This window comes from Danio rerio, chromosome 14, assembly GCF_049306965.1.
Source record: "Danio rerio strain Tuebingen ecotype United States chromosome 14, GRCz12tu, whole genome shotgun sequence".
Lineage (NCBI taxonomy): Eukaryota > Metazoa > Chordata > Actinopteri > Cypriniformes > Danionidae > Danio > Danio rerio.
In genome coordinates, this window is record NC_133189.1 from 26,388,808 (window position 1) to 26,402,892 (window position 14,085).

The 14,085-nt window shown below is 33.8% G+C and overlaps 2 protein-coding genes across 2 annotated transcripts; both read right to left on the reverse strand.

Moving 5' to 3' along the window:
* Positions 1 to 2,619: 2,619 nt before the first annotated feature.
* med19a (mediator complex subunit 19a) lies at positions 2,620 to 9,086 on the reverse strand. The gene is given in 6 exon segments (NM_001076591.1): positions 2,620 to 2,878; positions 5,279 to 5,367; positions 5,448 to 5,544; positions 6,755 to 6,888; positions 8,553 to 8,675; positions 8,775 to 9,086. Coding segments are annotated over 6 exon segments (729 nt in total). The 5' UTR covers positions 8,995 to 9,086; the 3' UTR covers positions 2,620 to 2,812.
* Positions 9,087 to 9,679: 593 nt separating this feature from the next.
* si:dkey-6i22.5 lies at positions 9,680 to 14,076 on the reverse strand. Its single transcript, NM_001386276.1, has 5 exons — positions 13,781 to 14,076; positions 13,570 to 13,675; positions 11,319 to 11,419; positions 9,982 to 10,177; positions 9,680 to 9,880 (listed from the first exon to the last, which is right to left on the reverse strand). Exons 1-5 carry the CDS (start codon positions 13,966 to 13,968, stop codon positions 9,812 to 9,814), a joined length of 660 nt encoding a protein of 219 aa, NP_001373205.1. The 5' UTR covers positions 13,969 to 14,076; the 3' UTR covers positions 9,680 to 9,811.
* Between the last annotated feature and the right edge of the window lie 9 nt (positions 14,077 to 14,085).

The following is a 14,085-nucleotide window of genomic DNA, read 5'->3' on the forward strand; positions in this document are numbered from 1 at the left end:
ATTTGGTCTGTCAGTGAAAATATAATAAATGTCTAAGAATAGACCAAAATTAGACTAATAATGAAATAGACGGATAATACAGAATTTACGTTATTTATTCATGAATAGGCAATTTGATGACTTGTCTATTCTTATACGTCTATTAGGTTTTCACTGATAGGCCAAATTAGCCTTGTTTTAGCCAAGACGTTTAGTTATTTAGACGTCTATTTGACATCTTTAAAAAAATAAATAAATAAAAAAAACGTGGCCTGGCACGTTCAGACACTCATTCACAAAACCGAAATCCTGATGACAAACTCACCCTCGACACCCCCTCAGCAGGGAATGTTGTCCTTCCAGTCGAGGCTCGTGCTGAATGTTTTGGTTGAAGAATGTCGATTCCGTAGTAAAGTTTGTTTCTTGTATTCTGTGTCACGGTTTCCTGTGAGTCATTCTGTTAGCCTCTATTACTATAATGACTCAAAGTGAATGGTTTATGAAAGAGACACTCGTCAGAAATGCTCCTCGTTGGCCTCAATTATGAAGACTGGTGGTCATTTTAGCGCACTTTACATTGACACACTTTCCCGCTAGGAACTGTCAGATTAACCTGCTTTAAAAGCTCATTTCTACACACGTGAACTAAAGACGTTATTCAGCGCACTTTTGACTTATTTTCTTTGTTCAAGACTGCGCCCTCTTCCGACTGGATTTTTAACTAAATCCCAATCAGATCATCTGCATGATGAATATTTAATTTCGTTAGGGTTAGGGTTTATTGTATGGCTTTGTTAATCGGCCCTGTACATTTTGGGGCTCTACCTTGCTCTAAATAGTGTAGTATAGCCATTGCAAACCGGCCCACAATGACTTTATTGTTTAAATACAATCAATGAAATAGAAAAGTAAAGCCTGATTTCTTCTATCTAATAACTGAATGATGTAGACATTTTAAAACAGCACTGTTTTTTGTCATCTATCAGCTTAGAAAAATGAAGAATTAAACAACCTTTAATAAAGGGACCAGTTATTAAGCAAACAGAATAAAGATTCTATAAACGATTCTAGTTTTTTTTAATGAAACTCCAAAAGCAAAAACTCTGCATTAAAACAACACTGAACAATAATTACCAAAAGTGAAAATGCATTATTTAGTAAAAAACAAAACAATTAGCATTAATGAAAAAAATGCATTATTAAAAAATAATATCAAGTAAAATAAAGTGAATATGAAAAATATATTAATATAAAAAACTTGAAAAAGGAAAGCAACAAATACTAGGTTAATGTTAATACCCAAACACAAACTGTTTTATTCCCTTCAGTCTCCTTCCCTGTTCCTTACATTTGAGATGCAGGGTACAGAGCTTATATTAAACTATGATTAATTCAATTAGGGCATAACTTTTATAAACATGTCTCAGGAAAAGTATTGCCAGTGTGCAAAATATGTCAGTGAAAGACACTTCAGTATTGCAATTCAGTTAATTGTGTTTTAGACTAAGTAAAAAATAAAAATAAAAAAACGTGTCTATTAAAACCAGGAAAAATAAAATGTATCATAAGTAGATGACGTTTATTAGTTTGTAATTGACTATTTCCAATAAATGTGCGACTAGATTATGTCTTCAACATAAGCACTTAATCATTAGCACATAAAAGCGCTGCTAAAATGTGCTCTCTTCTCGCCGTCATTTTCCCCCCCAGTTTTCCACGCCTGAAGAATATTTGTTAGATTTGTTTCATTTTCACGGTGCAACATCCCAAGTAAATACAATATAATGAGGCCGACAATGAAGCAAAGGCTGTGTCTTTGCACAGGTTCACGTTCTTGTTGTCCCGGTCGGTGAATAGTGATTATTTGCTCTTTGGAGAACAGCGAGAGCATACGCATTCGAGAGATGCTGCGACTGCGAGCTTCCTGTTAATCACATGACCTTTCACACGAAAACAATTTCAACTTTAATGAAATTTAGATTTTTTTTTCTTTTCAGTGAAAATGTTTAAATATTTAAGTACTAAAGCACCGTCAATAAAAATAATTAGTAAAATGCTAATAAAAACTATTTCAGCAAGGAAACGGATCACGACTGGCTGGTCTGAGTATTTCAGAAACTGCAGATTTACTGGGATTTTCATGCACAACCATCTCTAGGGTTTACAGAGAAAATATTTAGTGAGTGGCAGTTTTGTGGTCTTGTTGATGCCAGAGGTCATAGGAGAATGGCCAGACTGGTTCTTCTAACTGATGGAAGAAAGGCAACAGTAACTCAAATAACCACTCATTACAACCGAGGTATGCAGAAGAGCATCTCTGAACGCACAACACATCCAACCTTGAGTCGAATGGGCTACAGCATCAGAAGACCACACCGGGTGCCACTCCTGTCAGCTAAGAAAAGGAAACTGAGGCTACAATTGGCACAGGCTCACCAAAATGGAAAATAGAAGACTGGAAAAAACTATGCCTGGTCTGATGAACCTCGATTTCTGCTGTGACATTCGAATGGTATGGTCAGAATGTGGCATCAACAACTTCAGGCTAGTGATGGTGTAATGGTGTGGGGGATATTTTCTTGGCACACTTTATGATCTGTTATTGTGAACAAAAAAGAAAGAGTGTGTTTAAAGACTGTATAAAGAATAACAAAGTTTATTCCTTGAGCTTTTCATCATAACCAGAAAAAGAAGTCAAAAATCATCAACAATTGGCCCTTGTAAACATCAATCAACCGCACTGGTCCATATCAGATTCTCTAACACAGTTCAACATCACTTCATGTGTGCAAACATACATACAAACAAGCACACTCGCACACACACAACTGTTCTATCTCAGGCTGTTGCTGTTGGGTTGAGATCCAGTAACACCAGGATGATCAGGACTGTGTCGATTCTAAAAGAAAAGAGGGAACAGACCAAGACCTTTTAAATGCATTAACAAGACTAAATGGGGTGTACTTTAAATGTGACAGGTCCCAGCAATAAACAAGTAATTATTCTACAACATAATTAAGGTATCAAGTAGATTCTAGGGACATATTCTACACTGTGCAGACCATCGATTTGATTTTGAATGCCACTAACATTGAGCATTTAATATTGTGTTATAGGGATGCGCAATATTGGAAAAAATATATCTCTGCAATATATTTTACAATATGAATAAAATTTCACCAGATGACTGTCTCTATTTGGAAATAATTTATAAAATTAGATTCTTATAATTACTATTTTTAACATTTTTGGGGTCCTCTGGCACATTTTCATTGTGGTCTGTGCTATTTGCAGTGCATTTCTGTATTTGCATGTGTTGCGAGTATTTTCATGCACAACAATCTATAAATACAATCAAGAAAAAGATACAAATAAAGTGTTTTAATACAAATAAAGTGTGAGTCTAACAGTATTCAAGTAAAACTTGAATGATAAAAATAAAAAATAATTAAAAATTAATTGTTGTTAAAGTCACAAATGGTACAATTTCATATAGCTGAATGTTTTTAAAATCATTTATACAATCAGCGGCATCAAAAACACATGCAAATGTGCGATGTGACTATAGCGAATGATCACATTGTGATATTGATGCTGAAACAATATGTTGTGCAGCCCTAATGTGTTATATTTTAATATTATTTATAAAATGTTATACTGCAAAATACTGTCTTGTTTCCTATTGTGAATAACTTATCAGTTACTTAAATCAAGACACATTTATTGAGAAGCAAGATGTCTAAAGTAAGTTTGAAAATTTATTTAGTTTTAGTAAAAGATAAAAACAATGATTTTATTCAAATAAATTTAAGAAAAAAAATTAAATCACACACACATGCATACGGTTTAAAGCATAAATGAGTTGCAACCCTTTTGGAAAATTCCTATTTTTTTTAATCAATTTCTCTGTGAATCGTCAATATATTTTGGTGTTGTATCAAACTGTTATATTTATTCAAATTAAATTAAATCGCCTAACGCATTCAGGAATAGAGAGACAGAAAATTTGTACAAAAAGTTTCTCATTAAAGGTGCAGTAGGTGATCTGCCAAAATGCTAACCGGTTAGCATAATATCTTAGAAAACAGTCCCACCCCTATTTTTCAAAGCCACGCCTCCTGAAATCACAAACACGCACTGCAAAGATGACAGTAGACAGCCCACTAACTCTTGTCATTCGCCAGTTGAAAAACTTTACAATACTTTATTACTGTAAAGTACAAAATACTGTATTATATCCAGCATGTTTTCAGTCGTGTAGCAAGCAAAACTTGTCATAATGTGCAATATTTCATCCATACAAGGATCGTTGGTCTCACTCTCTCCCACGTTTTGTCCTAAAGCCACTACTGTATGCTTAGTGGTTGGCTGGCGGGTGCAGGAATTACACTTTCGTGCATATAACACATCCGTGAAACAACAGAATCTACATCAGCTTTGTGTGACTTAATAGTTTTAAAACAGAACATGACCTGTCTAAAAGAAATACTTCAGCCATGGTCTCGTTCTTCCTCCAGCATAAAAACTAACTTCAATATTGATTCAGGATTATAAAGTTTTGTTTCAGCATTTGTTTTTACTGGTCGCGCTCTCTCTCATGTGCACGTGAACGCACGTGCACACACAAACGGCAGATTTGCACGAATAGCAGCGCAGATGTACAAGTCTACATTTGTTGACAGACAGTTTGGGCTACTTATCAGAATTATGGGAATTAACATTTTTTAGTCTTATGACTTACCCAGAATACAAAAATACATGTAAATACATTTAGATCATTTAATTTAATCATTACTATAGGAATGTGAAGAGACTTTCAACCTGCACATCAAAAAATGTTTCTGTAGACAATCACCTACTGCACCTTTAATTAATTTGGCTGGTCTCATTTTTAGACCGTGATGTTAAGTCTTTTTGTTAGATCAGTTCCAGTCTTAGCTTTAGTACTGACTAATCTAAAGTATATATGCACAACTATATTAGTGTAAAATATTCATGTAAAAGAGGGCGCATTCATTAAGCTTACACATCCTTTTAAATGTAAAATAAACACAGTTTACTGTTGAAATAATATTTGTGTGAAGCAAAAATGATAAATAATTATAAAGAGCATTGTTCAAGGCTGCTCAGATGTTACACCAAAGCAAAGCTGCTTCCTATGTGTATACATTTTTAAAATTTTAATAACGCATTATTATTTATACAGGAACATCCTGTAGCATTCAACCTTGTTCAACAATACACTTTTTAATTATTGTAAATTTGTAAGATTCTGCGCCGCATCAACAAAGTGGCTCACCTTTTTTTTCTTCTTGTCTTTCTTTTTCTTCCTGCGTTCAGGTTCATTATCTTTCTTTTTCTTCTTCTTGGTGGGGTCAGTGCGGGTTTCTGCACAGGGAAAGGAAGTTAACATGCATGTGGTGCACAGAGGAAATAAAATGTGAAAATCCATGAGCTTTTGAAGTGACCTAGCGGTAGAGGATCCTGAGGGTGATGATGTCTGTGTTTGTGTTTGCTCTTCTTCTTTGGTGGCTGTATGTGCATCAGTCTGTACTGCTCAGGAAGCTGCAACACAAACCAACACTATAAAGATGAAGCTCAAAGAACACATTTAGATTGCTTTAGAAAATATGCTGTCTACATCTTGTTTAAAAGGGGACCAATTGTGCAAAAATCCCTTTTAAAATGGCTGATTTATACTTCTGCGTGATCGCAGTGATCCACGGTGCCTGCCTTGCGGGTAGTCGTGCATTTATACTACTGTATACATGCTGTTTGTGTTGCTCTGCAATAACACTTCCGTACACTTGCTGGCAGTAGGTTATGTTCCTCTGTGTCGAGTATCTTCATGGGTATTTCGTTTTTTCTGAACGCTACAAGTAGCTAAAACTCACTCATTAAGTGGCTGTTTAACTGGGAGAAAAATAAAGTGTCCATTCTAGTAATCTAAACAATGTGAATTTGATATGAATTATGTATATCTATTAATGTTAAAAAATAATTATTGCCATTTCAGAAGACTTCAGGATTAAAAGACGGAGAGTGAAAATAAAAATCTGATGGAAAACACATATAAACTGAGATTTACAAGTGCCACTGGCCTCTTTCTCTGGCTCAAAATGCTTCAAGCCACATTTAAACATTTGCTATCATTGTTCATTTGTAATGAGAGAGATAATAACAACTAAAAAAACTCCTCGATGGTGTTATCAAGACTTTTAGAAAAAGGAAAAAAATAGCGTGAGACTGATGACGGCAGCCAGAGGAGTGAATGCCAAATTTACTCTCAGCCCCAAAGACACTGCATTATAAACACCTCACATAAGCAGCAATTCATTTTTTTGTAATTAGACGCAAAGATGATTTAATACATACATAAATGCATATAAATGTTCATACTTTAAATTTTTTTTGTTTTACCTTTAAGGATTTAAGACTATGATGACCGTTAAATGTGTCATAACAGTCTTGTGAAAAGGCTCTATTAGGAAACAACAATAAAATTGAACAACAACTGTCTCTTTAGATTCATTTCTAAACGTTTGAACCAGAAAAAATCTGGTGTGAGCCCCTCCCCCAGAAACTCCTCTATCTATAGTGATTGCTGATTGGCTCCTGTACTAGAAGGCGAGGCTTCATTCGCCATATTGACCGTCAACACATTTTCCTATTCAAAACTATATGAGTGACACATCTTGTGTATTCTATAGACTTTGATAATAATGCATTCCTTATGTCAGGTGTGAACAGGGCCCGTGTTAATGCATTGATTCACCGGGCCAGTGTGTAGTCTAAATCCAGTGAGTAGAGCTCCTGTCAGCGGACTGAATGAGTTTCCACAGACGGGAGGTTTCTCTATGAGAGAGCGCAGAGAACTGCCATCCTGGACCCCTGGACAGTCTATCATACCTGCAAATATGAGAACATCTCGCTGTCAAAATACTGTGATAATAGTATATCATGGTATACTAATTATTTATGCCAAAGATCTGCTTATCACCATTTGTGAAATTGACTTTCAATTAATACACTGGATAGAAGGGCTGGGCGATAACGCAATATGATAATTATTTCAATGTAATGTAACAACAAGCATTCAATAAATTCAATATACCTCCAGTTTCACAGACATGGCTTGAGGCTAGTTCTAGATTATATTGCATGTTTGAGCCGTCTAAGCAGAAAATAACCTGCAGTGAGAGATCTTAAAATATGTCAGTGCTATTGTTTTGTCTCCAGATGTACACCAGCATATTTTCCTAAGAAATTTTCATAAATGCTGCAGGATAACTTCAACTTATGAGAGGTTTAGTCCTGGCTTATGCTAAACCCTGTTTGTGAAACCGAGCCTTAATGCTGGTTTCAAAACAGAACTAACTGTGCGGCTCATTTGCACCACATGGATCTGCAGCACAAGTTTAATTTTGTTTACATGCATCAAGGTCTCGGATTGATCAAGCAAGCAGCTCCAAAAAGACATGTTTAAATTTGGAAGACAAAAAAAAAAAAGAGAAAAAAATAAGAAAGAAAACACAAATGTCTGAATGATTTAGATTAGAACCAGATAAAACATTGCTGATGTTCTCAATGGCACTGAGAAACAACTGAAACACTGACTATATTTACATGGACATCAGTAATCAAATGATTTGCCTTTATATGAATGAGACAATAATATGATTAAGGTGTTTACCTTAGTTCCTTTTAACGTTCCTGTCATGATCCCCATGTTATAGCACATAATTCGATTAATATCATTGTGTCACCACGCTATTCATGTTTCCTCTGGAGTTTCATGTAATTTCAGGTGTTTCATTTTTAATTTGTTGACTTGAACTGCAGTTTGATTAAGGTGTTTTCATGTCTGTACTGCACTAAAATCAGCTTAGTTCAATTATGACCTTAAACGGATTAAATGGATCGAAAAATTGCTGTTTACATGGTAGACAGTGACTCTTAATCAGAGAATTGTAATAATTGTATAGTATTATTGGTGTCCATGTAAACGTACTCACTGTGTCATGAACAGTCCAGTTTTTTTTTCCATGGATGTACTCTAGTGCCAGTAACTGGACAATGGTATTGTTTAAGCATTGTAAGCCTTATGTATTGCGCTTATAAACGTATAAATGCATTAAATGTATAACAGAAATATGAAATGGAATTACTGTAACTGTTGTGACCACAACATTTCTATTTATGTGTAATGTACTTCGACTAGTTTTTTTAATATTAATTCTCATTGAAATCTCTAGGTTGCAATTCAATATGGTTTTGAGGTCCTCCATGGGTCATGGAATAAAAACCTGTTTCAATACATGTGTAATATTTATCATTATATTGTACCTCAGATTTGGCAAATGTACATCTAGTTGATGCATTTATGATATTATTACAGTATTATTAACTGTCTTGTGTCCACAGATTTAATTCAGAAGCAAAAACCTTGTTTTTAAGAAATGGAGATTTGACATTTATCGTGATAATATCGATATGACTGACATTTATCGTGGTGTTTTGGTCATATCTCCCAGTATACTCCTCTCTTTCTCCAACACATAGAACTGCTTTACCTGGTAACTCTGGTAAAAAGTTGCTCAGTTTCTCCTTGACTTTCTTCCCGCAGAACTTATTATAGGCGTGCTCCAGATTATAATGCGTGATCAGGTTCGTGTTTCCCGTCAGGTCGTTTCCAACTGAATCAGAACACAAAAGCTCAACCTTAATATGTTTACAATGTTGCTATTCATAAAAACCACACACAAACATTACTGCATTCATATAGAAGTGTTTACCTGGGAGTTCTCGTAGTAAATAAAAAGGTTCGTTCATAGCTCCGGGTTTTCGCAGAAGAGGCCCATCATCCCCGAGTTGTCCTGGCATCTGGGCCGCTATTGGCGCCTGGTTTGGCGGCATAGAAGGGGGAGGTTTTCCGGGAGCAAACCCTAAAGCTGCTGGTCCAGAGGGCGGCTGTGCGTCATTTTGTCCGAATAAAGTAGAAAATATTTCCGTCATGATATTTGAATCTAAACCATTTACATATTATTATAAAAATACTAATAAAAAGCCGCACACAACTCCCGGTTACCGGAGTTGTGTATACCAGCGAGCAGCTGTCCGGTTCATCACATTATCAACAGTAGCGTTACCGTAATGATTAGATCATAAACGCACTCAGCTTATTTTTAAAGTCAACCAGTGCCCTCTAGTGTCCCCCAATTTGTTGGATATTATCTGTATTATTAAAAGGCCAATCTGGTAACTTACTCCTTGCGTCGATTTTCTAGCCTTAAAATCCAAAACTTGATAATGATTTTGGGAGATACTTCTTTCTATACTTCTTTCTGTTAATTACATAAAAGCTAGTATAGAAGCTTTGTGTACAAATAACAGTTTCGAATAAGGCTGATTAAATATTTGCTCTAATAGAAATAAAATACTATATTAAAACTACTGTAATATAAAAAAAAATCATGAAAACAATTCTAAAAAGAACTTTAAAAGCAAATCGCATATCAATATTATTTCAGTATTTAAAAAAAAACTTCCTTCCCAATGATCTAATTCCAGTGTGTACATTATTTTTTACACAACAATTCCAAATAATACTTTTTTAAATACTAAGGTACTAATGTAGAAAATGCTATTTGTGTTTTTTTTTATTTCTTTATCCTTTACAGTTGAAAAATTAGAAAAAAACTGTTAGAAAAGTGCAAAGGCTGTTTAATGAATAATGAACACACATTCTAATTAAGTATTATAATACAAAATAAACCATGCAGATGCACAATAAGCTCGTATTCAAGCTCCATTAAACTGTAGACTGTGGGTGTTAGAGAGACTCAAAATGTTCAGATGGCGAAAGAGTCACAACAAATTCTTCCAGATCTTCAAGTGATGCCTGCATGTGGAGAAAAAAAGAGAGGCAGAGCTGAATTTGTAATAACGTGACAATGAAAATGTGTTACAATATTAAATAAAATATATATTTTTTCCTTTTACCTTCCACTCTTGGACTCCTGATGCGATGCGCTGTTCGGTGTGTGTGATGTTCTCCCTGCCAGCTTGTACTTTTTGAGCGAGAGCAGCGTTCTCCTTCAGGAGCTTCTTCAGCTGTATCCGCATGTACTCCTCCTGCTTTTTATAACTTGACACTAAGTCACTGCAGATGTCCTGCTCTGGAACACCACTAGGACGCCTGCAAAATAAAGCATGAGCTTCAGTCTAAGCATCAATGCACAATAAATAAATGAGACTATTAATAAATCAAAAATACATTTCATACATGTATTTATGTATGCAACTTAAAGGATTAAAATATTATTGGATGATAAAACGACTACCTGCTCTACTATTGACTGCAGGCTTTTACTAAAGAATAATATGATATATGTGATTCAGAAAACATGGGGAGAATTACAGAATCCCTTTTAAAAAGATTGAACCAGCAGTGTAATGAGGAATATCAATGAATTTGGGTGATTAATGAATGAATGAACCAAACACAGTGCTGTGTAACGTATATCGTCTATGGCTATTATGCTTTAATGATCTATTTAAATATTAGACCTGCATGATTTTACAAACAAATGTTGAAGTTTCCTTTTCTGCACACATGCTCAAGCAATAAACATGAACAGATAAGAGTCAGATCATGAGCATTACATAGCTTTATTTGTGAAAACTATTACGCCATATTAATATATGTAAAATATTACGCTGAATAAACATTTGTTTTAGCTGAAATCATGAATGAACTTTATTACTGCTGTAGAAACCTTCTTAAAGTAATAATAACAGCAATAAAAACTTTAATTTTACATTAAAACCCGCCCAACAATTTTCATATTCTAATTTTATCAGGAAAAAAAAACTATCTGAGGGAAAAGTTGAATGTATTTTATAGGGTTCTTAAACTGTAACTTTTGTTAAAGTCTACATTGTTGTTAAATTAAATAAGATGAATAATTTCAATACATTGGAGGTGCTTTTTGATAATTATAAATCATAAAACATTTTTTTTTATTAAATCAAATCACTGAATTCAGAAAAATTAAAACGGGAGAAAACATATTTTCATTTTCTTAGAATCGTGACTTTATTTTGTACAAATTCTGATTTAACATGCAGTCTGACAATTCACAAATGTTATTTTACAATTGCTTTTATCTCCCAAATAAAAAAAAATTCCAGGATTAATGCTATCATTATCTGTATAGTGTACACAAATGCATATAAATTATTTGAAACCATTTTAACATTAATGCTCTTGTAACAACAGTAATTTTGCATATTATAATTGTTTTCTTCTATGATAAAGCATTAGTCTGTGAACTCACCATGCAGCTTGTGCTGTTTCTTTAGCAAGCTCCTCCAGTTTATCCAACTCTTCAAACTTCACCTGCAGGTCTCCCTCCTCAATCACAGTGGCAATCTCTTTCTAAAGACACAAATCATCAGCCAAAACATCAGATGCATGATCAGACCAATCACAATATATAATGCGATAGGAATAAAATTTCACTATATTTGTTAAAAAAAACTATTTGGAAAGAAATTATAATTTTAGATTGATTGGGGTGACTGTAGGAGTGTGCATCTGCATAAAAAATAAGAAATTTAGGAGCGTAGAGAAATTCCATAAAGCAAAAGATGCCAATTAAATAAACAGTGCCTTTTTGTTTTTTAGAGGAGTCTATCTGTATTCAGGTATATACTAATTGAATAATAAAATGTCAAATAATTCCTCATAGTCTTTGTTTTATAAACAATTTATTAGAATAAATCATTATTAATTTGACAAAATTACAAATGGTAAATTTTCTTATGCCTGAATGCTTTTAAAACCCTCATATAGTCACAGCCTCAAAATACACATTCAAAATGGTAAATTATAATCCAGACTCAACATTACTTGTTTTCGCGATGTGACTATTGTGAACACATTGCAATATTGATGCTGAAACAAACAATTGTGCAGCCCTACTGCTATCTTTAAAATATACTCTGACTTTATAAACTGCTGGATGATACCTAGATTAATCAGTCAAATTACACACATACTATGTTTGTAGTGAAATATCTGAGGTTAATGTGAATTAAGAGTGTGCTTGAACTATATTTAGACTAAACTACAGAATTAATGGAAATAATCAAGTCATTTTAAAGGACCTTCAAGACTTGCTTTCAGTTTAATGAGGATCATGTATGCAGTGTAATGCATCCTCTTTCACACACAGATCATTTATTTTATTGTTTTAAGTAAATTAGGAAAAAAAATAATCAACAAAATATCTTAAGCTCAAGGATTCCATAAAATGTATAAATTTATGAACCAGACATTTTGTCCACTTCAAATTCAGTTGGCAAAAATGTATTTTTTATATTCCCAAAAAAGGATATTAATTGCAAGTATTACATCTACTTTACTGTTACAAATAACTTGTGAAACTTACAAAGGACCTAACAAGTGGTCAATTTATTACATTTTAATGATTTAATAAAAACAATTAAATAGTAAATTATTTCAAACTTTTTTTGCTGTAGTTTGGATGGAATAAATAGAGGCTTGGATTTCTGTATAACCCACTGAAAACTTTACTGTTCTAAAACCTTTAACCAGGTTTGTGCATTTATGTAAAATGGAACACTGTCCTGATATTTTGACCAGTTTAAAAACATTAAAAGAAAATAAATGACCACACATAAAAATGTATTATATTTTATTCGATTAAAAGCATATATTTTAATAGATTACTTGCTTGTCAAATAAAAATGTAAAACAATTTGAAAAAAATAAATAAAATTTTTAAACAATTGTACATTAAAAAGTCAAAAAAAAGTCAAAACCTACCTTGACGGCCAGTGGTAAAGTGGTTTGTGAGTTATTAATTTTGTGGCTGCCCTGTGACCGACAAATAACTTTTTAATTTGCCATCAAGTGACTTTTCTAGATATTTTTTTATTTTTATTTTAATATATAAAGTGTTACGTTAAATAACATTGTGTCTTCTTTGTAAATCATGTATAAAAATAAGACAGATTAATTTTTTAAAGATGTTTTAGAAGACTGTTATACCAGTCATTAAAATATTAATAAAAATTATAATACATTAATAATAATGTATCAGTAATCAATTAAATAAATTAAATTACAGCTAAATTATTATGCTAGCCTTTTTAAAACCACCTTTTATATACATGTTGGTTAAAAAAAAGTTGTTTAATACAATTTAAAGCCTATCTTACTCTAAAAAACAAATAAATAACACATACTTTCACATTACTTTCCTTAAAATAAAACAATGTACCAAATTCCATGTGTGGATGGAAATGCAAATGCCACATAAAACAAATGCCAGAGTAATTGGTGGTGCATTCCGCTGTAGCAACCCTTGATAAATCAGTGGTTAAGCAGAAAGATAGTAAAGTTTGTGAGTGACTTTAGATTGTAATGTATTAGTCTACTTTTCCCCCACACCTTTGACCTAATATAACTATATATAAGATATAGCTATGGCTTTATGTGCATAATGGAGTGAAACACTGTAAACTTATGAAACAGACCAACAGTATACTGTGCATTATTACCTGTACTAAAGTCTGCAGTTGACTGATGAACTGTTTATGCATGACTTCAGTCAGCTGAGGGTTTTGCTTTGACAGTGGCTGAAAATAGTGGGAAAATCTGTCGAAACTGACACATAAAGAAGCAAAGTTTAAACCGTGAAGCTACTTAATAACATACAGTATAAAACAACCCGTTTACATGCCAAAAGTAGCTAAATCAGAGCGAGTTTACCTGGCGTTGTCCAGCAGCCACTGCAGACTCTTCTCCATCACTTTACTGAAGAGTTTGAGCCTCGGTTTAGGCTGAGAAGATTTCACCGAATCATTCCGACGGGTCGACGCTTGTGCATAAACCTCACCAGCCTTATCCGCATTACTTTTGGATGAATCGGATTCACTGCTCTTCTCGGGCTCCTCCATGTTTTCGCAAGCCGAGCTGTTGATATTTACAAAAGTCCCCGCCAAGACTTCACCACCGCACTACGGCAAGCGAGCAGCTACCACTTCAAATCGTATTCTTAAAGCGCGTTTCTCAGT